This window comes from Gossypium hirsutum, chromosome D01 (assembly GCF_007990345.1).
Source record: "Gossypium hirsutum isolate 1008001.06 chromosome D01, Gossypium_hirsutum_v2.1, whole genome shotgun sequence".
NCBI lineage: Eukaryota > Viridiplantae > Streptophyta > Magnoliopsida > Malvales > Malvaceae > Gossypium > Gossypium hirsutum.
Window position 1 is genome coordinate 29,771,847 of NC_053437.1, and position 27,068 is coordinate 29,798,914.

General features: G+C 31.8%; 2 protein-coding genes across 27 annotated transcripts; one reads left to right on the forward strand and one right to left on the reverse strand.

Moving 5' to 3' along the window:
* Positions 1-366: 366 nt before the first annotated feature.
* Positions 367-1,171, reverse strand: LOC107920895 (40S ribosomal protein S28). Of its 2 annotated transcripts, none has more exons than XR_001690813.2 (2): positions 1,001-1,171; positions 367-749 (listed from the first exon to the last, which is right to left on the reverse strand). XR_001690813.2 is itself a non-coding variant. In XM_016850719.2 (2 exons), the coding sequence occupies exon 2, from the start codon at positions 746-748 to the stop codon at positions 551-553; it is 198 nt and encodes a 65-aa protein (XP_016706208.1). In that variant the 5' UTR covers position 749; positions 991-1,099; the 3' UTR covers positions 367-550. The 2 variants fall into 2 exon arrangements, 1 of the variants encoding a protein (XP_016706208.1); XM_016850719.2 differs by having other exon boundaries at positions 991-1,099.
* A 4,392-nt stretch (positions 1,172-5,563) lies between these two features.
* On the forward strand, positions 5,564-14,648 carry LOC107922221 (60S ribosomal protein L3-2). Of its 25 annotated transcripts, none has more exons than XR_005909085.1 (9): positions 5,572-6,160; positions 6,954-7,059; positions 7,390-7,500; positions 7,677-7,731; positions 8,056-8,103; positions 8,912-9,153; positions 9,238-9,339; positions 13,770-13,797; positions 13,890-14,648. XR_005909085.1 is itself a non-coding variant. In XM_041086562.1 (7 exons), the coding sequence occupies exons 2-6, from the start codon at positions 6,975-6,977 to the stop codon at positions 8,922-8,924; spliced, it is 312 nt and encodes a 103-aa protein (XP_040942496.1). In that variant the 5' UTR covers positions 5,571-6,160; positions 6,954-6,974; the 3' UTR covers positions 8,925-9,153; positions 9,238-11,404. The 25 variants fall into 25 exon arrangements, 3 of the variants coding, with proteins under 3 accessions (XP_040942496.1, XP_016707621.1, XP_040942495.1); XR_005909089.1 differs by lacking the exon at positions 7,677-7,731 and adding an exon at positions 8,669-8,793; XR_005909078.1 differs by lacking the exons at positions 13,770-13,797; positions 13,890-14,648 and adding exons at positions 8,669-8,793; positions 11,127-11,404.
* The last annotated feature ends 12,420 nt before the right edge of the window (positions 14,649-27,068 follow it).

Below are 27,068 nucleotides of genomic sequence, written 5' to 3' on the forward strand. Positions count from 1 at the left end.
GAGATAATGCAACGCCACAAAAATTTTCATTTCGAGAAGTCAAACTGAAAGGTATCGAGTTGGTATCATAATCCATTATTTGAGAAGTTTGATTTATGGACTAATTTGTAAAAGAAGTCAAAATTGAAGGGTTAATGTAAAAAAGCATAGAGATTAGATTTAAGGTACAAGAGGGGTTTAAGTTGTTATGAGAACAAAAGGGGCATTAGGAAGGGAAGGGTTAAGGGCATTTCTTTCATCTTCCGTAAATATAAAAATTTTAAGAGGCTAAATTAAGACAAATACAACTTACATAATCATAACAAGTGATCATTCAAACAAACAAATCTAATCCGAACATTTTTCTCAAAATGGGAGGCAAAAATATAACCAAAACTCAAAACCAATTCAGTTCATTTCAACATAATCATCATAAAATCCAGGTTTAAGCAACAACCATTCTCCCAAATCGCAAGTCTCGATATACGAATACCTACTAAACGTAATTCAAAAGCAATACGGTAGACAATTCAAAACAAGCATAAACCCCAAAAAGTATAAAAATAACCCTTCAACGAAGCCTCCTAGCTTCTCTCTCAGACTCCAGCAATGTGAGGATATCTCCCTCACGAACCGGTCCCTTCACGTTCCTCATAATGAACCGGTTCTGATCGTCCAAGAACTTCACTCTCACCTGCGTCACTTGACCTCTTGAACCGGTCCTTCCCATTATTTTCACCACCACAGCAAACTTAATTTGCGAATCCATTCTGCAACAACAACAAAAACAAGTCGAATCTTAGATCTTTAACCTTTAGACGAAGATTACTGACCATAAATTTGAAAACCCATTTCGCAAAGAACAACAAAAATATCCTAGAAAACAGCTTGAAAAGAACGGTTCCACGTATAATCGGCTAACATATTCCTAAAACTAACTCAATGGCAACAAATCTAAAGCTAAATATAACTAAAAACGACAACAGAAACTGCGAGAGAAGAAGAGAATACATGGCTGAACCTTGTTTAGGAGATGGAAGGAGGAGCGGCTGCTTCTCTTGTGAGTTTTGAAGAGGGCGTGCGTAAGCAAACCCTAGACGGGTTGTTGTTATATAAGCAAATCTTTTTGATTGACGATTATGCCCAAGGGATTTGAGGTTTCTAATCTGGGTGTTTTGGTCATTTCGTGATTCGATTTAGGGCTTTTGGGATTTATCCGTGGGTGTAGGAGAGGCGCATGGTTATTAATTAGTATCCTTGATTTGGAGTGTTGAGACCGTTTGATCAGCATACTTTTTTAGTTTTAAATTATTTATATTTTTAATTCTTAGCTTGTATTTAAATGTTTTTATGATTTTACACCTTTTTACTATCACTAGAAAGTTTATCATGTATAATGTATTTAGAACATAAACGTATGTGTAAAAATAATATATAATAAATAATATTTATTGGTGAGAGAAAATATTTTATGTTAAAAGTTATTTTTTTAAAATTTACTTAAAAATTATTGACTTAATGATAAATAATTCGTTTATAAATGTATTAAGCATATGTTTAATTCCAAGTTAATTTTAGTTTTTTAATTAAAAATTATATAAAAATATGAAAATACAAAAATAAAATCATCAAAATAATAATAGTCATTTAATATAAATATATATTAATAATTTTCTAACCAAATTAATACTCGATTAATTAATGACACAACTCACTCAAAGATTTAATTAATAATATAGGTAACAACTAAAAAACATTGATTGAAAATACTCCTAGCGATATTTTATTATTTTATTATTATAATAAAATATATATTAAACAGTAAGTTTTAATATCCTCTAATTAAGTAAATAATATACATTTATATTAATACAATTATAAATAATTATAATAAATTTAATTTTTATATTATTTAATAAAATTTAATTTAAAATTTATAGTATTAAGTGAATTAAAAATTTAAATGATACTCAAAAGGAATTAATTTTAAATACTTTTAAAGGATAATATATGATGCATCGCCAATTTACAAGTTTCGTGCACAGTTAATAACCCATATTAAGCGACCTCACCAATAAATGAAAAAATAAGTATTTTTAAGGATTTATAATTTTTTTAAAATTATTTAAATATGATTAAAATTAATTATTGAGAAGATGAGAAAAAATAATTTTAATTATAATTAAATGAATTTATCGGTTTTTTTTATAGTTCATTAAAATTTTATTCTATTTTACTTAATAATGGGGTAGCTTAATGTGGTTTCCTAACTATGCATGAGACTTATGCAATGGCAAAGCATCAAATATTATCTTTATATTTAAACATCAAACACTCCTATTTAAAAATATTATAAATGTGACGATCGAGTCTTAGCTCAATTAGTACAGCATTATAGCTAGTGTAGGAGAACGTGGGTTCAAACGGGCTGAAGCACGTTATTCCTCCTATTTTAACGGTTGAAAAGTACTTTAGATAGTTCTAAATATTGTATTAAAAAAATATTATAAACATAAAAGTATAACTACTTAAAATTTCATCTACTACTGATATATATATATATTTTTAATACAAATTGAGATTTTGTCAATTATTAAATATAAAACACTGGTTTTTTACCTGTGCAATATGTGTTAATTTAATGTGTTAATATACATAAAGTCATCTCATAAATATTTATATATTTTTTAAATAACAGATAAACATGATAAATATATTGGTCAACGTCGTGACATTGAGAGCCACCACATCGTAACATGTGATGCAAAGTGTGGTGCCATTTGAGCAAAAATTATGCAACATCACAATGTGAACCATATGGCGTTGCAACATCTAATCAAATTTTAAACTAAATGGGTCATTATGCACTTATGTCATAACATTGCCTTGCCATATTGTGACATCTTTAGTCAGATTAGGGCGTGTATTAAAATGTTTAAAAGGTTTTTAATATTCCTGTAATTGCTTGAAATTTTTTCAATGTAAAAAATTTTGATTTTGTCTCGGAATTGGTAATTCAAGTCTTTCCAAGAAGTTAAATCGAGAGGTTTCCTATAACGAAGAGTTGGTTTTATAACTTGTTATTCATGGATCATAATTAGAAATTAGTCTTAATTTAGATAATATTAAGAAAATTAGAATTTGAGGTATGGAGTATTTTGTAAGGGAATCAATATTTGTGGTGAAAGTGTAGAAAATGGTAGAAATTAGATTTAGAAAGAGGTGAGACCTTTATTTGGCAGTTAGCCCAAGGGTATGTGAGCAAATAGTCCATTTATTAGATGCCAAAAGAGGGAATGGTTGAGTTGGTTTCATTTCACTATACCTTTGCCATTTTCTCTAAAAAATTCTCTTTAATTTTCTCTTAATTTCTTCTATAGATCTTGATTCTAAATCATCCATTTCAGTTTGGTAAGTCAATTTCTTACTAATTTCTTCATTAGATCAAGTTTGAAAAATCAATTTAATCATCTTTTTTATTCTTTCTTAGCACCGTTGGTTGATGAAAAGAAAGGAAGTTTAAGTTCTTTGAATTTTCTTGATCCATTTCCATCAAATTCAAATTGGTAAGTAGATTTCTCCATTTTTTTTTATTGTTATAGTCTTGATATCACCATTTCTTTCTCCACTATTATTTCACATCAAATTCACCATAGAAGGGGGAGTTTAAGTTTTCTTGTAGATTTCTTGGTGACGATTAAGTTTTTTTTTTTTTAAGTTTAAGATGTCATTAAAATACACTACACGAAAACAGGCTTTTAGCGGCACTTTTAGCGGCACTTGGAAAAAAAGCCAGTAAAAATCGAACATTATTGGCGCTTTATGGAAATCACCACTAAAGATCGAGCATTAGCGGCGTTTTTCAGAAAAACGCCGCAAAAAACCAAAGCCCAACGGCATGGTTTTCTTACCTTTTGGGGCTTTAGCGGCGATTTTAAAAAAGTGCCGCTAATGCTCGGGGCTTTAGAGGCGTTTTTGAAAAAGCGCCGCTAATGCTGGAGGATTTAAAAGCATCGCTAATGCTGGGGGCTTTAGCGGCGTTTTTTAAAAAGCGCCATTAAAAACATTTTATCTTAATTGGTTTATTTATATTAAATAAAATTTAATTTATTTCTAATTGAATATTTAAAATCTTCAGAAAAAAATAATGACACGTAGAAATAATTTGAAATAAAACACGTGGAAAAATTAAAATACTATTCTTTAAAATAATTTTAAAGTTTTTTGGGTACATGATTACTGATTATTTTTTAATTTATATATTAAAAATTTTCTTATATAATCGTAAAAGAGATAGTATTAATTTTAAAATATTGAATTAATTATCACTATAATTTAGGATTTTTGGTTTAGGGTATATGATTTATTTAAGATGTAAGGACAATTTAGGAGTTACTATTTTAAGGTTTAGGGAGTATGGGGTTAGGGATTATGGATTAGGGACAATGGTTTAAGAGTTGAGATTTAAGGTTTAAGGGTTAGAGGGTTATGGATCTATGGGTTAGACGTTAGGGGTTAAAAGTTAAGGATTTAAGGTTTAGGAATTTAGGGGTCGAGTTAAGATTTTGGGTGTTTAGATTAAATTTTTTTAATTTATATTTTAAATATGTTCTTATATAATTGTAAAAGAGATAATAATAAATTTGTTTAGGGTTTTTGGTTTAGGGTATTTGATTTATTTAAGATTTAAAGCCGGTTTAGGAGTTCATATTTTAAGGTTTAGGGAGTATAGGTGTAGGGATTATGGATTGGGGATTATGGTTTAATGGTGGGGATTTAAAGTTTAGGGGTTAGGAGTTTAGGGGTTAGGCATATTATGGGTTAAAAGTTAGGGATTTGGGGTCGGGTCAGGGTTTTGGGTTTAGATTAATTATTTTTTAATTTATATTTTAAATATGTTCTTATATAATTGTAAAAGAGATAATAATAAATTTGTTTAGGGTTTTTAGTTTAGGGTATATGATTAATTTAAGATTTAAGGCATGTTTAAGAGTGCATATTTTAAGGTTTAGGGAGTATAGATTTAGGGATTATGGATTATGGATTAGGGATTATGGTTTAAGGGCTGAGATTTAAGGTTTAGGGTTAGGGGTTAGACGATAGCGGTTAAGAGTTAGGGATTCAAAGTTTAGGGATTCAAGGGTCGAGTTAAGGTTTTGAGTTTAGATTAATTATTTTTTTAATTTATATTTTAAATATGTTCTTATATAATTGTAAAAGAGATAATAATAAATCAAATATATTGAAATTATGAGTATAGTTTAAACTATTTAAGAGATATATAATAGATAGACTTTATATGTATTGAATGGTTAATTTAGGGTTTAAGGTTAAAGTTTAGTTGAGATTTGTTAAATGAAAACATTTTATACAAGTAATTAATGCTTTTATATTTAAAAAAAATTAATCTAAACCATTTGATATATTTATATATTAGTTTAAATAGAATTAATAATTAAGTTAAAAAAAATAGATTAATATAGATATATAGATATTTAGGTATAATTATTTATTTTGGAGATAACAAATTATAAGAAAAAAATACAAAAATAAAAATGAAATAAAAATGATTTATTTCCATCTTTATCTGTTTTAATTCTTGATGTGACTTTGCCTTTCTCAACTGCTTCTCAATCATTTATCTCCATTTCCGCCACCACCGTCTTCATCATCATCGTTCCCCTACTTTTGCTACTTTAAGCTCCTCTTCTTCTCAACCACCCTCATCAAGAGCAGTAACTCCTCCTCCTCCTACTTCAGTAAGATTTTGAATTCTTACAAAGCAAGCCAAAATGGGAGTTCATGGTCTATGGGAACTACTAAAAAACACAGTCTCCGCATTTGCTTGAACTTTAGGGCAATAATCTGATTATTGCCCTCTTTTTTCTCTCCTAAAAGACCAAATCACGCAGCTGCCCCTTCATCACTCTACCACCACTGTATTCAACCCTCCGTGAATACAAATGGATCATTAAAAAGTTCCATCCGCTTATTCCATCTTTATCTTTTCATCAAAATCTCAAAAATCGAAACAATTCCGGTGTTTTGGAAAATCAAGGCTGGAGTCTCGAAAAGGGCGCTTCTCGCCAGAACCCTAATACAGGGGGTTTTGGAAAGATACACCCAAAGAGCTCGAGAATTAGCATGCTTACAGTTCATGCCATAGGCCTTTGGTCTTGGGGTCCATTTCTTTCACTTCGCTAGATCTGCTATTATACATATGTTTCTACAACTAGGGTTAACTTCTTTTTAGACTGTTTTTCATTTACATTTATCTAGTTGATGTTTTTAGAAGAAAGTTCTATTGTTCTTACATTGATTCTGTCATTCAGAATTTCAGGTTTGCTCTTTATGATTCTGCTTTGGCTGAAATAAGGCTTATTTACTTGATCGAATGGTCTACTGCTCTACTTAACAGATTTAATTTTTATCTTATTTTGCTTATGTTATTAACTTGGATTGTTTTTTAGTTGTTTCTCTTTTTCTTATCTTATGATGCTTTGAGTTATTCTGCCCTGATTGAAATATGCCCAATTTTTATGTTTTGCTTGTATGTTTTTATGAATATTTGGACGCAAGTTTGTTATCTGACAAAAGAGATGAGAATTTGGGAATCGAGTTATAATTTAATTTATTAAGGAATCTTCAGTGCTCAATTTAGGGATTTGATTGATATTTTGCTTGTATGATTTTATGAATCTTGTGCACACAAGTTTCTTATCTGAACATAAGAGATGAGGATTTGGGAGTCAAGTAATAATTTCATTTATCAAAGAAATATCAATTGAGCATGTGCCAGTTTATTATTGTTGTAATATTTATCATTCAGCAGATATTTCCTTTATTTTGTTTGATTTTTTTATACTTTCCAATTATTTTCCCTTGGTTTAAGACTCTAATCGGCGACATGAATCTGTTGGCATTATACTTAAGCTTAAGTTAATAATGGAATTGAGTTGATTGGAATTTTGCAGGATACTTAATATGGAAGAAAAATGTCTCATCGCAAATTTGAGCTTCCTAGGCATGGCTTTTTGGGATTTCTCCCAAGGAAAAGAGCCTCCCGCCACAGAGGAAAAGGTTTCTCCTATATTCCCTTCAATTGTTTATAGTTGGATTCTGCTATGTTTGTTTAGTAAATATTGTTAGATTATTCTATTATTTGAATGGTTTATTGCGTCTTAACCAATCATACTGATGCAGAATTAGCTGTGACCAAGTATAATCTTTTCTAGTTTAGTATTTTGTCTTTTAGATTTGATATAATCTCTGAAGTTTTAATTGCTAGCACGCTCCCTTAATATTAAGTTAAGATTTTTCGCTTGTTCAGGATATATCTTTAATTCCCTATATGAATGTTTTTTTATATATAAGCTTCTAATTTTTCTTTCTTCTTTCACGGTTGTTCAGTGAAGGCATTCTCAAAGGATGATCCTACTAAGCCATGCAGATTAACTGCGTTCTTGGGATATAAAGCTGGAATGACCCATATAGTGAGGGAGGTTGAAAAGCCTGGTTCAAGTAATTTTTTCTCTTCTGACCCATCGTCTGTAAATTTTGGAATGCTAGATAGTCTGTTGCTTATCTGCTACTATATGAAATAAAACCATGTGCCTTTTATGTCCTTTCTTGCATTGTTTACTTTCCTCCATGGTTAGGTGGATAGCATAATATATTTATATGTTCTTTTCTTCCAGAACTTCACAAGAAGGAGACATGTGAAGCAGTTACTATCATTGAGACACCACCCATGTATTTCGGCTTTTTAACCTTATAGCTCACCATTTAACTCTTGCTAATATGATTTTCTTTTGATGATCATTGTCTTTATTTGTTTACTGCATAAAATTTGTTCATAAATTTATCATATATTAAGATTCTCCTGTATGCTTTAAAACAATGAACTTACCGTGCAAGATCTTTTCCATCTTTCTGTTGTATGCATCATAAGAATTTGAGTGAAACATAGGAAAATAATTCAGAATCTACGAAGTCTTTTGTCTGTTACCATAATACTCTGTATAGTTACATTATTCTTGTTGTTTTTTACTCATTGCCTTGTCTATTGTGGGTCAGTGTTGGCGCTGGTGCTCTCGACTACTCTCTGACATGCTGGCTTTCAAGGTGATTTTTTAGCACAAAGAAAAATCCTCTATCTTTACTACTGTTGTAGATATATATGGATGCAATAGAAAACTCTTCCTAGTTTCAATGCATAATCTTTTTTTTTTCTCTTTAACACTCGTGTTAGGCTGCAAATCCTGGCTACACATATTACATATTTTATTTTGTTCATATTGCATATGTTATTTTTAAATAAAAAATTATGTTATTTTTTGTATGTGTTTTAAAATGCAAATCTAAGTTTTAAAATCGTAATTTTGACATGTAAAAATTTTAATATACTTTTAACAACGTAATAAAATAGTTGTCGTGACATCACTATCGAACTATTCTAGATGGCAGAAATGAGAGTTTAGTAGAGCCAAGTGGTAAAAGAATTGAATTATTAGTTTCTCTTGAGGGGTTAGAATTAAAAAGAAAAACATCAAATTACAAGTTTACAATGCCTCTACCACCATCTTACCCCTATTGGATGCACAATATTATAAAGTAAAATATTTTGGTTTACATTAGTATGTAATCTACATGTTGAATCCAACAATTTAATGTGTTATTCTGCTGTCAGATAGTACCTGGGTTTAGGGTCTGTATCGTACCAGTTCTTGGTACCATCCCTGCGATATTTGGATAGGTTATGGCCTCGTATGTTGTTACACAACTTGCAGGGTTGGATGTTCAACAGAGCTAGTGGTATTACAATTTACAGTATTCTCTGTGCTGAAAACTTTTGCAAGTTAATGAGCAATTTTTCCTTGAATATTTAGGCATTTTAATTGATGATTCATATATTAATATTTTTTGTTTGTAGCAAGAATATATAATATATGCTTTGCCTCTTCCACTGAGATGAAGGGTGGTTTTTGGATCAAATTGGCTAAGACTTGGACAAAATAGTGGAAGAACATGACCTATCATACCAGATGGCTCAACTAAGTTGAGGAATACCAGATTGTCAGCATTAGCATCCATTTCTTCATCTTCATATCTAGAAGCATCAGAGGTTTCTTGAAGCTTTAAGGTTGTATGGTTGTGGCTGGCGCTAAATAGAAGGTAAGTGCACAATGAGTTGAACTGATTTACTTATCTTTGCCATGTTCACTATGGTTTGAAGAGTTTACTCTTATTTTCATGCAGAGCATGTAGGCACTAAATCTGCAGTTCAAGTTCGAAGCCATGCTCAAAAGTTTTTCTCTAAGGCTCATTGCTTTGAGTTCATTACAAGATTTCCTTGATTAAGTAAGTGTATTATATCTTTTATTACCAAGATTTACTTGATTAAGAAAATGCATGGTATTTTTTATTACCTTGCAATGTGTATAGTCATAGGCAGGTTCAATTAGTCAGTTTGTTTCTCATATTTATTATTTATTTTAGTTTTGATTCTAAATTTTTATTTTTACTTTAATATTTACGACAACTTGAGTTCTAACTTTTGGATTTTAATTGTGTTATTAATTTATTATTTTAAATTCTAAAACTAAATTCATTAATTTTTATATTTAGTTTTAAAGTTAAAATTTTCATAGAAAATTTAATTTAAATAATATTTTTTTATTTATCCTTAAAAAGTATATTTAAAGTTCAAATTTAAAAAATAAAACATAATATAGTATTTATCATAAAAATAAATATTATTTGGTTAAAATAATTTTTTTTAAAGGTTATGTTTTTAGCGGCGTTTTTGCGAGAAGCGCTGCTAAAGGCCACGATCTTTAGCGGCGTTTGTGATAAAAGCGCCGCTAAAGGTCAAGATCTTTAGCGGTGTTTGTGATAAAAGTGCTGCGAAAGGTCAAGATATTTAGCGGCGTTTGTGATAAAAGCGCCGCTAAAGGTCATAATCTTTAGCGGTGTTCGTGAGAAAAGCGCCGCTAAAGGTCATGTTCTTTAGCAGCGTTCGTGGGAAAAGCACCGCTGAAGGTCATGTTCTTTAGCGGCGTTTTCGAAAAAGCGCCGCTAAAGATCATGTTCTATTGTGGCGTTTTTTCACATAAACGCCGCAAAATTTAGCGGCGGTATCAGTAGCGGCATTTTTTGTGGCGCTTATAAAAACGCCGCAAATTGTTATAAGCGCCGCTAAAGGCCTAAAAAAAGGCCGCTAAAAACCTGCTTTGCTGTAGTGATATAAAAAAACCAGATTTATGAAGGTTTTGGTTGAGTTCTTGAAGTTTTAAGTTAAGCTTTATAGAGAGAAAGAGAGTAAAGTTTTGTTATGTGCCAATTGCAAGGTATTGAACTTGAATACCACATAGGAAAGTAAGAGATTTCCTAGTTGGTTTTATATGGACCTAGGCTTTCCAACCTCAATAGCTAGCTTTTGGGGTGTGGTTCTCCAAAGGTCCGTATCAATTGGTATAAGAGCCAGCTATTATATTTCTCAGTTGCAATCATGTGGCGTGGGTGGTGATGCCAATATTGTAGTGTTCACTTGGGGCTAGATTAAGCTAGCGCAAAGCTACCACGTAACAATTGTCATCTCTGTTTAAATTTATGTTATTTTTATTATTATTTGTTTATGTTTAATTGTAAAAACACAATGTTTGGCTTTAGGGAACTTAATGAAACGATGGGCTGTAGTTAGGGTCCGGGTCATGTTAAAGTGGCGTGTTTTATGCTTCTGTTTCAGGAGCCGTTATTCTTTCCCTCTTAAGTAGGATCCATGGGAAGAAATGGTTTTGAAAATACAACACTAATTTTGCTTCTCTCTTAACTCTCTCTCTCTCTCAAATTTATGCATTTCTTCTCTTTTTCTCTTGTGTTTTTCTTTGTTAATTTCTTTCCCGTATCAAGTTCTTGGTTTTTGTTGGAATTAAGAGAGGTATAGAGTGATTATGAGTTATAGATAATTAACAAAGTATTGGATTTTAGTTTGAGGAAGTTTGTATTGGAGTTCTCTTTAAGTGTTTCAAAAAGCAAAAATAGAATTTTGCTATATCAAAATGTATCATTTCCATAGATTTAGGATTTTTTTATTGTTGCTTATTGTTATTCTAACTTGATTTATTGTTTTGGTGATGAATTTGAAGCTAAAGAAGTTGGAGAAAGTTTGAATGTGAAAAGGAAGAAGAGAGTAACGGAAGCATAATTGGTTTTAATTTATGCATTCTAATTTTTTTTATATCCATTATGTTTATGTCTAAGTTGCTAGCTTAGAAATTGTTTTTGTAGTAGTAGTGTCATATGTTTGGTAGGTAAATGATATGATATGTGTATGAAGCTCAAGTTGATCTCCAATGAACTAAGTGAATGTTGTTAATTGATATGTTTTCATGAAGATACTAGATGAAAATCAAGTTGCTATTAATTCGTTGATATGTTTTCGATGTTGATCATGTTGGATTAAATGTTTTTAATTGTTAATGGCACCATGAAATGATATTGGATAGCTTCCGGGTATAGTTGGCATACCATAGGATGTGTGGAGCTTTTCAAAGATTTTGTGTTTATGTGTTAGCTTAGTGTACTTGGGAGATTTGCTTTGTGGTGCTTTGCACAATTATTTGGGGAAGCATTGGTTAAGTCATGTTATACACACACCAATCATTTATTATATTGTGTACTTGACTATTGTGCTTACTTACTACTTTTTAGGGATTTAATTAGATATTTTTGTATCCTTTTATGATTCCAAGTTCGATTAAAAAGAGCAATGCTTTAATAAACAATGATAACAGAATTTGATATGTGAAATTGTTAGTAAATTCTCATGTTGGTTTAAATTGTGCAATGCAATTAAATATGCTATGGTGCTTGTTATAAAAAGTGGAAACGTATGGTTTCAATGTATAATCATGGTGATATAATGTTTTTAAATGGCATTTTATTTATGTTCAATGTTGTTGTGACACTGTATATCGATGTTTGTTTAGTCTGCTTTCAATTTAGCTTATTCATAAGGTATATTAGAACTTGGATATGCACAACTGAGCTTTATTGGAAAAGCTCACTGTGTGAATTGGTGTTCTGTGCGCAATTCATAGGGATTTGAGAGTGGTTCTTCATATAAGGCAGCATCACACATTTCAGCTAATCAATTAATTTTTAATGCATTTTTGGCTTTTCTAGTAGTCATGACATGTACTTAGGCCTTAATTTTGATCCTTTAGGGTACTTGACTTGGTTTTAAATGTTTTTTTTTTGTCATTCGGCTTATTTGGTACATGTTTGATATTTATGGTAACTTTGATGCACTAACTTTTACCACTTGTTAAGAGATTTTGATATTATGTATGTTGATGCAAATTTCTTTTCAATTACCTAGTTGGCCAAAATTTGATAGTATGCCATATCATGAATGTGCATGTTATATACAAATTTTGATATGTTAATTTTGTTGGTATTGGTTTGGACTTATGCTAGCATGTTTGGGTATGTGTTTGGAATAGGTTTGTTGCAAAAATTTAACCTGAATCTGGTATGAGGTACCTCATACCAAGGTATTGGAACCTCATAGTGGGTATCAATACCTATACTTCAAGTTTTGGTACTTTCGAAAGTTAGTAGCCAAAAATTTGAAATATCTATTTATAAACTTGAGCTTGGCTCGAGGTATAATCGAGCTACTCGAGCTTGATATTATTTACCAATTTTTGTACTCGAGCCCGTGCTCGATTCAATAATCAAGCTTAGGGTTAATAATATATATTGAGGGCAATAACGTAATTTAATAATATAAAAATATAAAAAGCTCGATAAGGCTTGCGAGCCGTTCAAGTTAAGTATTAATAAGCTCAAATTCAACTCGATCAATAACTCAAGTTGCTCGAGCTTGAGCTCGGCTGCATAATTACTAAATTGAGATTGATTTTTTTTGAGTTGAACTCGAGTAGCTTGTGAGCACTAGTGTCTCATTTACATCGCTAGTAGAGGATGAATTTTTAGGTTTTTCATGAAAAATAAACAAGCGGGATAAATTATTTATATGTTTAAGGATTAAAATTTCGTTAAAATTTCTATCAAGACCTTTACACCCATTGGTGGTGAATTCAATTTAGATTCTTGATACTTTTTATTTTTAATTTTTTTAAGAGGTATGTTTAAATATTATACACAACCGTACAAAAAAAAATACATAAACAGTTACAATTTTAAGATTTTCAAAATTTTAAAATGATGTCTACATTGATAAGTGTCAAGATTCTTTAAACATTCTATAATCATTTTCTTGAATTTGGAAAAATTTGGCTCAGATCTTGCAAATAATAAGTAATGGACAGAATTACATAAAAATACCAATTTTTTAAAAAATTACTAGATGAGGCCATTTTTTCAAAAAAAATTATGGGATTAGGTTGAAATTATGAAAACGCTTCCAGTTGAAAGCGTTTTCAGCTAATTTATAGGAAAATACTTCCAGCTGGAAGCGTTTTCCTCCAACGGCCACTACCAATGGCTATTTTGTCCAACAACTATTGAATTAGTTGTTGAGACCAACGATCATTCTTTTTCAATATAACCTCCCATTTTATTTTTTTAATTCAATCTCAACTCTCTCTCAAATTTCTCTCATTTTCCTCTTAATTTCTCACTCAAAATTTTTTTTCTCTCAACTCTCTTTTTTTATTATTAAAATTGTCTTAAGATTTTCGTAAATTATTTTTTCTATTACAATTTATTTCGTGTTTTTCGAAATTAGCAATGACACAATCTCTAATTCGTTTGGATGACAGCCACATTTCTGTCAATCAATTGGAAATGGTAAGAATTTTTTTATTATATTTAATGTAATTTAATTTAGATATTTTCTTGTTATATTGGAATTTAATATTTTGTATGTTTTTTATATATAGGCGAAAAATCAAATTTTGGAGACGTATATTCATAGTCTACCTACTCATCCATCACTCTCAATCAAACCCTACTTGAGGGATGCCAGATTTTTGCACGTGGCCCTTATGGGTAGGGGTGTAAATTAGACCCACACTTGTAAGCGTGTTGGTGTAAAGGTGGAGACTCGAGAAGCACAAATTCCATTTTCCATGCGGCTAGTGTACTATCATTCTGGAGGACATGTAATTATAGCACGGGTTATCGATAGATGAGCCAATAGTGACTGGGTCAGCTCACGTAGTCAATTGGAGAGACGTATGCGAGCAACTTTTGGGGAGGGTTTCAAAAATGATTTATGGAGCTCGGATAGAAATGAATTGGTTAAGAAGAATTTTGGTGGGCTCAATGCGGATTTGAGTGAAGTCCAAAGAGAACAACACGCTTGGGTGTACATCTTTATGACTATCGGGGGACTCCTAATGCTCGATAAGTCACAAAATCTTGTCCATTTAAGGTGGTTTCTAAAACTTGTCGACTTTAGAGAAGCAGGTGAACTCAATTGGGGGTCAGCCGTGTTGGCGACATTGTACCAGGAGATGTGTCGGGTGACAAAACCATAAAAAATCAAAATCGGTGGTTGCATGCTACTGCTACAATTACGTGGTACCAACTGTCATTTTTACGTCTTTAAGCGGACTACCCTTATACATTCTGACTCATATCAAGGTAAAATTCATTAGATAATATATTTTCCATAATAAAATTACTTAAATTTTAAATTATTGTGTTAACATATTATTTCAATAAGTGGAACCATGGGCTGAGTTACGTGAGACTACCGGATGAGCTTCGATATATACGGCTTCTATTAGACCAACGATTGGAAGTGGAGGCATTTTTTTAAAACTTGAATTATATAATATTAACGTAGTTAATTTTAAAATTAGTAGTATATAGATAACTAAAGTTTTTATTATTTTTGTAACGACTAGAAAGTTAGTGGTGTCAAAAAAGTGGTTTCGGAACCTTGAATTTCATAAGCTGGACTCGTAAATACTTTTATTAAATATTTATGGATTTATATTAGAAGTGAATTGAATTTCGATTAGGTAAATTTGTCGAATTAGTGCTTAATCATGATATAGGGACTAACTCGTATAAGTCTCAAAAGTTCAGTTGTTATCAAATTATAAGGTTGATCACAATTAAGGGACTTTTGAAGCAATTAGACCAATGGAATATTAATAGTGGATGGAAATAAGGTATAATAAATTAAAAATGTTATAAAAATTTTAATAAAATAAAATTAAAAGTTAATTAAAAGAAAGAGATGTTAATTAGTGGATTGAAAGAGAATTTAACCTTCTCTTTTCACTTTGGACATTTCGAAACAAAAAAGGAGAAGAAGAAGACCAATGACTAGGGCTTTAAATTTTCAAGATTTTAATTTGGTTAGTTCAATTTAGTCCTTTATTGTATTTTTTTTTATTTTCGGAACCCCGGAAGCTTAGGCTAGTTGACCCATGTCGTATTTTTTGTTACTGTTAAAGTTTGAGGATGTTACCATGATTGAATAATTGGAGCTTGAAGTGTTATTTTGATATATTTTAAGGTTAGAAGTGAAAAAGGACTAAATTGTAAAGTTAATTAATGATTTTGTGCAGTAGGGACTAAAATGCATAAATTGTGAAATTCGTGGTAAAATTGAAATAATAGGAAGTCCTATAGGGACTTTAGTGAATTCAACATAAAACTAGAGGGCTAAATGTTATAGTTATGTTAGTCTCGGTTTTAGGGATTAAATTGAATAAAATGCAAAAGTTGCATAAATTAGAAATTGAATGTGAAAATGGCTGTATATTGATAATTTTATGTGTTGTTTTTAATCCATAGCTAAAATTGACTCGAATTCCTCGAAAAAGAAAAGAAAAGACATAATCGTTGACGAATAGCTCGGAGTTTTTTATAATCTGAACTACTCGTAATTACTTCATTTTGATCTGTTTGTGTATGGTAAGAATATGATGTGAGATTTCTTGTTCATTTGATGTGATTTGAATCGATTGATAATTATGAGGATTACATTGAGTAAATTTGAGAAATGTGTGTATTTTTTATAAATGTGAAAATTGAGTAAGTTTTGGGATAATTGTGGTTACTATATATATGTTGACTAAATGTTTACATATTGAAAATAAATATGAGATGGTATATTAGTGTATTTATTTATGTGATGGTAATGGTTATGTGGTTGATGCCTTGATAGGTTGCTTGGGTTATATGCCTAATGTTCTAATGGTTGAGATAATATAATGCTAAGTGATCTGTTTTGGTTGATGTTTGGAAATAGTATGATGGATGATATACATAGGTGATCCTTAGAAGTGAATTGGTAAATTTGATGTTATATCTATACTTTGCTTGAATAGATTTGGTAGTTCTAGTAATGGTTATTTGGTGCTTGAGAAGTTGATGGTTAATATGTCATTTAGTGATTATTGAATTGATATTGGTATGTTCTTTTGGTTGTGCTTGGTATGATGGAAATGGTTGTGGTGCCTTAAAGGCATATTGGATAACACCCCTAACCCGTATTCGTCGTCGGAATAGGGTTACGGAGTATTATCGTAAAAATGTAACTTAAAACATACATTTTAGATCTCAACATAAACATAATATAAACCATTGATATACATGCATAACGTCCCTTAATTGAGCCTTCGAGGCCTTAAAAACACTTTAGAAACGGTTCGGGACTAAATTAGAAACATTTAGAAAATTTAAGAAAAAGTTAGAAAAATTGAACTGCAGGGGTCACACGACTGTATGGCCAGGCCGTGTGATTCACACAGCTGAGACACACGCCCGTCTATCAGGCCGTGTAACAATCGAAATTTGTTTAAAATTTGGACACGGCTAGGGTACACAGCCGTGTGACCCCTGAATACAGATTTTTCCTATTTGTTTAAAATTTGTTTCAATTTGATCTCTATTAATTTCTTGTTTAGTTTTAACCTTCCATAAGCTTGATATTAAATGAAAATTTATTGAATTACATGCTAATTTGATTGTTCATGAACGGTATTATAATTAATTGAGATTTAAGTTATAATTTGTTTGAAAATGGTTTGTAATTGTTTGTAACATTTTATTACTCGGGTTCGACGACCAGATCGAGTAAAGAGTGTTACAATTTTAACGTAGTTTGAATGGATGCCATACTCCAGTCCGATAATTCAAGAATACATCCTGTCCAAATTTTTGGTGAATCCCAACATCTAGCACGTGAAGGTGCCATTGGTAGTGTACGCTATTGTGGAGATGCACGAGTCAGATAGAGTGTTGCGACAATTCAGGTTCAGGCAATAAATTCCACCGACACCCCAAGACATCGAAGATCTGCATCATATTGGCTTGCGGGGGAGAACAAATGAGCATTGCCCTACATTCCACATGTAATATATCAATATTTGGATCAATAAGTACGAGTTTTTACCTACTCGCGAGGTCATTATTGCTCTGGAGTTAGCTTGCATTCCGGAGTACATGCCATGGTTTAGGGTCCTTGCAAGCCATATGTGCTAAGTGAAGAGGCGAGGGGTAGGCAACCACATACAAGGAGGCCACGTCGGGTGCCTAGGCATCAAATGTCTGCCGGAGCTCTTGAGGTAGATCTATTTTCTACTTCTACTTTTGTGCTAGGTTTTGTTTATGGACCTCTGTCCCTAGCATATAACACACCGATGCCATCGATATTTCAAACGACGACAACGTATAGGCCATCTATGTTTGGGGCACTGATTGGGAGTCTGATCATTATGCCACTGGTGTATGAGATACAATATAGTTATACCCATACACCAAAAGTGTCGCAAACACCTCTGAGATCATTATTCTATGAAGGTTGACCATCTTTGCAACCACCTATTATTAGACCAGAGGATACACGATGGAAATCAAGGAGCAACCGATCACAATCAATATCAGATGAAGATGAAGAGGATAAGAGGTCGAGATCACAACTTGTACTGGAGGTTGAACTAATAAGGAATCTAGCTCGCAACCGTCGACCACCCCGATATGGCACATATTCTAACTGGGGATTGGATTGATTTATTTTATTTTTGTACTTTTCATGTAAATTTTTAAATAAATATGAAATGTTTTTATTGTATCAATGTTGTTCATCCTTATGTTTTTAAATAATATTGTTTTTGCATCAAAATTGGTTGTCATTGTCATTTCATATTATTAAATCAAGTCTGCGCGGGAATAATAGAACAAAGTTGTATATTTAATTGATTTGTATGGTATAATAAAAACATGTGTTTACAAATTACAAGAAAATTTAAGTATGAATGAAAAAAAATCAACAAATAGATTGCAGTTAAAAATTTAATAAATAGGTTAAAAAGTTAATAAATTTTTTAATGAGGTGTTTATATCATCCTGTCGATGTGGACAAGACGACATTGTATGCCTTGAGTTCCTACACCACCCGCATAACCTCAATTGGTTAGAATTCTCTCAAATATCCATGTTGTCGCGTATCCTAATTAATATCAGTCGACCTTTTGGTTTGCTATGTAATGATCAACCATGTAACAACTTGAATGAAGCGTTCAATATAGGTGGCCACATATGTTCATCTAGGACCGGTGAGAATACGTTTCTCTACATGTTATACATGTGTTCTAGTTTATACACAAACCTCATGTGATTCAAAAGTCGATTGCTACATGTTGCAATTTCATGAGCGCGTGGAAAATGAACTGCGTCAAATCTCCCACAGTTGTAGGTCTGTTGTCTCAGGTGTACATAGTACGCTCCCCCGACAATACCTTGGTTTGGTCTATCGAACTCCATAACCCAAAACAATAGTTCTTCGTGCGAGTGATATACTGGATGCATATAGTTCACTTGTACTGTAGCCTTCCTATTTTCTTTCAATACGTCTTCACTCCAAATGTGGCCGCCTTGCATCTGCCCAACATATTTTTTTGCTATCTTTGAAAAACGTTCAGGCAAACGGAAATATGTTTCTCTAACAGCCGATGTTATCGAAAAATGACGCGTTCCTTTCAATATGGAATTGGTGCATTCCACCAGGTTTGTCGTCATGTGCCCCTATTGTAAGCCCCTATCATACGATTGTGTCCACTGATCTAAGGGTATGTTAGAGAGGTACCCTACCTCGACACTATTAATTGCCCATAAGTTTTCCAAAATTTCATGAAAACGGTGTTTAACGAGCTCATACCATGTCGAGAAAAGTGAATAGTTTATCCATAATGCCTAACATCTGCTGATTGGTTAAATATCAAACAATTGAAATAGTGGTGAATACATACACATGTTGATCACTTGTGCGCACTGAGCAGAAGAATCGTATTGTCTATTGTAGTTTGTTGCAACATATCTTAGACAATAGCTATGATGTGTGTGATCCTTAAGGCTTTCCTACCGTTAAATTGCGGCCAGTATTCCAGGTTCCCTGTCAAAGATGACGCCTATATCGAGTTAGGGGAAAACATGGCTTTTCAACCTAGATATGAAGAAATTCCAATCATCTGCCGACTCTCCCGGCGTTATTGTAAAAGCAATTGGCAAGATTTTCTGATTTCCATCTTGTGCCATAGCTAACAAAAATTGATGGGTATATCTCCCGTACATAAAGGTACCGTCGATTTGTACTAGTGGCTTACAGTACTAGAATGCTTGTCGACATTACTTGAAAGTCCAAAATAAATGATAGAACATGCGACATCCGTGGAGCAATCGATCGTTGTAGTACGTAGGCATTATTTCCAGATCAATTATGCAACCTGGAACGTACCTCTCCAGTGCCCGACATCACTTCCATAAATCGTTGTACGATGTATCCCCCCATTATGCGTCCCACCCATTATGCATCTTCTCCAATGCCTTTTGCTTTGCGATTCACGTATTGCAGTACAACGACGTGTAATTGAATTGACCACGAATATTTGAAATTAAAATCGGTATAGCGACCTTGGGACTCACTTTAACCATATGTAGTACTATGTCCGTGATCATTTCCGTATCCAATTTCGGATGAACCTGTGAAATACCTGCAACAACAAGAGTACATTAAAATTAGTAATTCAACTCTCCAAATATAATATAGTCTTAATGTAGTACCCGCAGCAACATACGTATGCGAAGTGGTATATTTCTTTATGGTCCACAACCTCGTCTTCTTCTTAACAGAAGTCATGATTTTCCATGCATATTCATTGTCTCTTATTGCGCACTTCGCCTCGAACTTGTTAGGTTGGGATCTAACAATGTAGAAGTTACCCCATTCTTGATGTATCGCTTCACTGCAGCAAAAAAATCATCTTTAGTGGAAAACTCCTTCCCCATTTCTAAATCACTCGAATCCAATGAAGAAATTACATGGCCCACTCTTTTTTGTGGTAGTTCTGCAAATTCTAACCTATCTCGTAATAGCCTGTTTTTAGTGACATCAGGAACAGTGATTTTGGGGCCACAATTCTGACAAGTAAATTATTATTATTTTAATATTTTAATGTTTACAGGATTATATTAAGGTTGTATTAAAATTTCATTAAGAAATTTTGATGTTTGCTTGATTAATTAAGTAAAAAGGACTAAATTGTAAAAGGTGTAAAAGTTGAGTTCTATTAGTTAAAAGGGGCTAAAAGACTATGGAAAGGAATGTTAATGGGCTTGAATGGAAATTATACCATGTTGTAAGATAGTGGATTGTGATGGATAGGTTTTATGGTAGTTTAAATAATTCATTAAGGTTAATTAAGTAAATTAATAAATAAAAAAGAAAAAAATAAGTAAAAAAATAAAATAAAGATGGTGTCTTCATCATTTTGAGTTTAAAACCCTAAAATTTTCCATTGGATAAGAAGAACATTTGGTTAAGCTTAGTTTGGTTGCATGGTGAGTTTTCAAGCCCCGTTTTTAATGATTTTTATGTTTTTAGTCCATTTTTGCTTAATCTAGCTAGCCCGAGGGTTAATTTGCAAAAAATTTTAAAGGTTGAGGGACTTACCATGAATTATTTTAAATGACTTTTGATGTTAAATGATAGATTATGAATCCTTGTTGAAAAATAAACAAGTTTTGTTAAGTGGTTTTTGATGCATTTCTGAATTAGGGATTAAATTGTTAAATGTATAAATTCTAGGGTTTTATTGTGAAATGATGGTAAATATGGGTTGTTTCAAGGTCTCTTGTATCTATGGTTAACATGGATTTAGATTAAAATGGTTAGATTTTAAGTTATGAGCTTAAAGACTAAATTGTGAAAAGTTAAAATGTTAGGGGCAAATTAGTAATTCTTGATAAATATGAAATGTGGATTAAATTAAATGCTAGAAGTATTTAATTGATTGAAATTTCCTATTGAGATCAAGATAAACCACATTCAGACTTATATCAAGGAAAAACTAAAGCTTCGAACTAGTTCGATTCTACTTCTATGCCCTAGTTATCGAGGTAAGTTCGTATGAATTGTGTTCATTTTAATTTTAGTTAATTGAACCTATGCTATGTTGTTGTAATATAACTGAATCAATATCTATAAATGTATCCATACTATAATGAATTGACGATTATCAAGTCCTGGTTGAACCTTAGGAATTCTTAAGATACAAATGACATGTCATTAGGGATTTCATGTTTCGGGTGCTAGTCTTGAGTGCCCTACTGATGGTTGAGGTCTTGTATTTGTTGCGGATCCTCCACAGCTCATGTGAGCAGGCCCATTTTACAGCTTACGTGAGCAAGGATGTAAAGGAAAGGTTATGATTATATGTAAATGCACACTTTGTGTGAGCTTTTTTGAGTATCTGATGTAATTCTAGATGGTTCAACGGGTAAGAAAAGGGAATGAAACGATATGTTAACAATTGAGATGTAACATGATTTTGTAAAAAGATTGATGAGTTAAATGATGTACTTATATATGGGATATCTACTTATGTTATGGATGAACTCATTTATACCATGGACAAGTGCACTAACTTATGAATTGATTGTGTTGATTAGGCTTATACTAAGCAATTGAAATGGAATAGTAGGTAAGTAAATGGAATGGTTCATAATCTTATGTAAAGGTTGATGAATATGTGATGTATCTTATGAAATCCACTTATGTTATAATTGAATTTATATGTGATGTTGATGAAATTACTATTTTGTAAGTTTGATGATATTGTATAGGCTCATACTAAGCTTATGGCATATGATTTGGTTTATACCTATTCTGTGATTGATATTATAGAAATGGTAAGTTATGTTTAAGGTTTATACGAGCTTACTAAGCACTCGTTGCTTACGTAGTTTCTTTCCTTTATTTTTTAGATTATTAGAAGTTCGATTTGGTTGGAAGATCGTCAGAGACCTATCAAACTATCCAGCAGTTAATTCGATAGTTTTTTGAGCATTTTGGCCATGGTTTATAATGGCATGTATAAGATGTTGTGTAATGGTGCTTTGATATGTTTAGGTCTTAAAGATTATGTTTGGCTGGTGCACTTTTATATTTACCAAATGTTGTCATTTTGGGTACTTTTTAAGGCTTGTAAATATGGCTCTTATGTTTTGAGTGGCTTGGAAATGGTTAAATGTGGTATGTTTTAGTACCTTAATGGACTAGGTTTGTATGCATGAAAGGAGGCATGTGAACATGTTTAGGTAAGTGTTGCTTGTATGCTAATTGTGGCGCCTTTGAATAGAATGTTTGTTAGTTGAATTAGGATCTTGAAATGACATTTTGATGTGTGTTTGTGGTGATGTTTAGGTCCCTTTAAAGTGTGCTTAAATGGGTTGAAAGGTTATGCATGAAATGGTTTTGAGATAGCTTGATTTTAGGTAAATTTTGGGTCCACACGGCTTGGGACACGGGTGTGTGACATAGTCGTGTGTCTCACACGGCTTGGCGACATGGCTGTGTGTCATTTGAAAATTTCTTAGGGTTCAAGTCAGTGATTTACATGGCCCAGCACACGGGCGTGTGACATGACCGTGTGACCCTACTTAATGAGTTACACGAATGAGGACACGAGCTGGGACATGGTCGTGTGTCCCTAGTTTGAAAGTTACATGGCCTAGGGTGTTTCCACACGGCCGTGTGACCCATGTTTATGATTTTTGCAACTGTTTCCTAAACTTCCTGATTTGTTTCAAATTAGTCCCAAATCACTCTTAAGCTATTTTTATGGTCTTGAGGGCTCGATTTAGGGATAATATGCATGTAAATGAATGGTTTACGTTTTTATTAACATGTTGAATGGTATGATGTTTAAATGTTTTCGATTGTATGGTAATGCTCCATAACCTTAATCCGGCGACGGAGACGGGTTAGGGGTGTTACACATCTTTTGCTGATAGGTACACATTATGCATGTGGGCTGGAGGTGTGTATGCCCTGAACCGTGGATCTTCTTTAGTATCTTTGCTTGGAACTTCACCGCCTGAACCTCTATCTTCTAGTTTAGTTGGAATCAACTATGGTTTAGAAAATAATGCAATTTTTGAACCATCGGCACTGGGCTCCCGAATTGGACCAGCATCGGAACCTCCAAATTATGCCTTAAGTGCGAACATCTCTTGTTTTAATGTTCTTACAATTTTCTTTGCTCGTAAATGCCTTGTGCCACTTAATGCTGAAATAGACTGCTTTTATAGACCTAAGGGTGAGTGATAATTGATTCAGAAAGTCTTCTTGGGCTAGTGGGGAGTTAAAATTGCTAGAGAGATAACGCTCCACGTAGGACGCATTTTTAGTGGAATGTTAGAATAAAGCATTGAAAGTGCGTCCAGCTGGATGTGTTTTCCCACCATGTCAATTGAAATCGCGTCCAGCTAGACGCGCTTTCAGTGTTTTTTTTTCTGATAGTGCATTGAAAACGCGTCCTACATGGAGCGTTTTCTCTCTAGCAATTTCAAATCTAGACTTTTTCCCACTCACCCATCAGATATCCCGAGATTCTCGAGATATATTTTCTGAAGAAAAATGCACTAAAAGTTCGAAAATAATGCACTAAAAAATGTGATCGACCTCAACCTTTCGGAAAAAAAACTGATCAAAACTCAATTGCATTCAAAAAGATCGAAACAAATTACAAACTAAGATTTAATCAAATCAAGTAGTTCGAGTTTCGATTATGAATTGAATTGAATTTTACAATTCGAATAATTCAAATATACGATTGGTGTAAATACGATACGTGTAAATATCGAATTAAATAATTCTTAACTTTATCTCTAAAAAATATTATAAAAAACTAAAGAATATATAATAAACTTAAAAAATATAAAAAAAAATCAAAACCTTACAAAACCCTAACCCTACTTTAAAAAAACAAAAACCTAATCCTAAAAAAGTGGAACACAAGTTGGAAGTGTTTTCGTTATTTCGGCCTAGTCCCATTATTTAAAAAAAACGACCTAATTAAGTAATTTCTTTTTAAAAAAACTGGGTATTTTTCAAAAATTCAGTTTAAATAATGAGCTAACCGTTTAAAAAAATAATTCCAAAATTTAAGTTTCTTGTAAATTTATTTTGGTACATATATATTTATTATTGTTCAAATAAAAAATCAAAACTCTACTTAAAAAATAAGATAAAATCATAAATCAATATATGTTTTATCAAAATAAAATGGCTTAAATGTAAATAAAAGTCCTTATAATAGTTAAAAAAGTCGGTTAACTCTTTAATTGAAAAATGCAATTATCTGAGCCTCTAATCAACTGTTAATAATTAATAGAGTTCTTCAATATAGTTTTCTGTTGAAGTTCTTGACAGACCGTTAAGTGATATGTGACAAAATGATGATATGGTAATTGATGCAACATTTGATGTGAAAAATATTAATGTGTATATCTTAATTAATTTTTTTTAATGATTTAAGCCTAAAAATTATTAAAATATTTATAAAAATTTAGAAAATCATAAAAAATATATAATTTATTAAAATATTATAAAATTATAAAATATTATAAAAATTTAGAAATTATAAAAAAGCATTTAAAAATTTTAAAAAGTTATTGAAAATTATATAAAATTATTAAAATGATAAAAAATATAAAAAAGATTATAATATTAGTAACCTATAAAAAATATAGTTTTTTTTGGTAAAGTAAAATAGCATAAGCGAGACAAAAGGACACCTTAGTTCAATGCAGATGGATTAGAATCCGCCATGAGTAGCTCCTGGTTCCTCCAGTAGATGAAAACACAATACAACTGGATCTTTAATTTTGGCTAAAAGATTTGCCACTATATTCTATGCCCGAGGAATATATGTAACACTCCTAACTTGTCTCCATCATCAGATTAGAGTTTTAGAGTTTTACAACACATATTAAAACAATTTAAATCATTAAACTATTCATTTATTAATTTAAATAACAACATTCGAATATGCATTTCATTCATAGGAAAATAACATTTACGGGCCTTAAAACGAGCTTATGAGGACCTAAAAATAGTTTGGGAATAATCAGGGACTGATTTGAATCAAAACAAACATGATAAATTTTGAAAGTTTTGGAAATAGGGGTCACACGGCTGTGTAACAGAGCCTAGATTGTGTGGCTTAGGGACATGACCGTATGGCTACTCCACACGCCCGTGTGCTCAGACCGAGTATGATACATGCAACTCAGTCCAATTCAAAGACCATAATAGGGACGAGCTTAGTTTCCCTTAAGGCCCAATTACGAGATCCAAATCCAAGCAACTAAAGACAAAACTCAACTTATTCGTTCAAGACTTTATCACAAAAAAATTCGAGAAGAAAAGTTGAAGCTTCAAGACAATGGATTTTGGAGCAATGATGAATTAGAAGGGGCTAATTTTGTGTGTAGGCCTAAACTTTCAATCTATTTTGACAAGCCCATGTGGAAAATGTTAACAAGCTTAGGCAATTCACTTCAAGAACCCCAATCAATCCTACAAGCCTAGACGTTTGATATTGGGTTCGGGTTTTAGGCTTAATTTTTATTATTTATAAGCTCAATATTGTATTTATCAGCTCTTATTATTTTATTATTATTTATTCCGAATATCTAATAATTAATAAGTATTTTAAGTTATTTATGAGTTTTATGTTAACAAGAAAGTTTAGTTTAAAACTACTTATTTAGATTAAATTAGAGTTCTAGTATACTTGAGAGTTTTATTTAGATTTATTTAGCTAGCTTATATATAGACCTTTGCATTGTACACAAATCACAAAAATCATTATTATTCAACTTCTCTTTTGAGTTAATAAATTCTCTTTGAGTTTTCTTTTTTCAAGAATTTCCCTTGAATTTATTTTAGAATAGTTTAAACAATCTTTTCATATTGTGGGGATCATTTTCAAACTTTTCCTTGTCAAGTTTGCTTTCTTGGAGGGGAAATTAGAGCCACTTGAAGGGGGTTGTGGATTCGTCATGTTTCTAAGGCTTCTACGAATTTCTGCATACCACGTTCTATCTTTCCATCTATCTTCTTTATTTTATTTTTATTGTTCTAATCGTAGATTTATTATTCTATTTTAATTATCTTAGTTATTTATTTTAATTGTTTTATCTGGCTTGAATTTGATTGTCTTTCAGGTTGTGTCAAAATCCAAATTTCTTTCCGAACGTTTAGAGCCTTAAGTCAAATCCATGACTTGAGCAAACTTTACGATCCACTTCCACGTTCATCCGCTTCATTCCTTATCATTTGGTATCAGATTTGGGAGTTTTAGGTGTTCTTTTTGTTCTTATAAACTGATTTCCAGCAAACAACCTTAAAACAAATTTTTTTACCTAGAAATTTTTCGAAAAAAATATTTTTCAGTGGGCAAATATTTTTCAAACAATCTGAAATTTTACTTATTGATTCTTGGCACTCTTTTAGAATATTGAAAAATATTTTCCACAAAAAAAAAGTAATCAAAAAAGTGAAAAGAAAAATATGAAAAAAATTAAAAAATATTTTGTGGGTTGAATTTTGTTCCAAAACTTTCCAAATCAGATCTACATTATTTGAGGAGACTCTAGTTTAAATGTCGTGATTTTTGGAAATCGGGAACCCTCGAACGAAGTTTGTCAAGTTGCTTAGCAATTTTTTGGGTTTTCAGGTTTCTGCAATTTTCATTGACTCTTAGCCTTAGGTTTTCCTTTGTTTTTTCTTTTTATTGTTCTTGTACGCATTC

Coding starts and splice junctions, on each gene's coding strand:
- LOC107922221 (XM_016852132.2), top strand. CDS start 6,975: ATGTCTCATCGCAAATTTGAGCTTCCTAGGCATGGCTTTTTGGGATTT. Junction 7,501..7,676: donor GGTTGAAAAGCCTGGTTCAA/GTAATTTTTTCT, acceptor CTTTTCTTCCAG/AACTTCACAAGAAGGAGACA. Junction 7,732..8,055: donor ATCATTGAGACACCACCCAT/GTATTTCGGCTT, acceptor ATTGTGGGTCAG/TGTTGGCGCTGGTGCTCTCG.
- LOC107920895 (XM_016850719.2), bottom strand. CDS start 748: ATGGATTCGCAAATTAAGTTTGCTGTGGTGGTGAAAATAATGGGAAGG.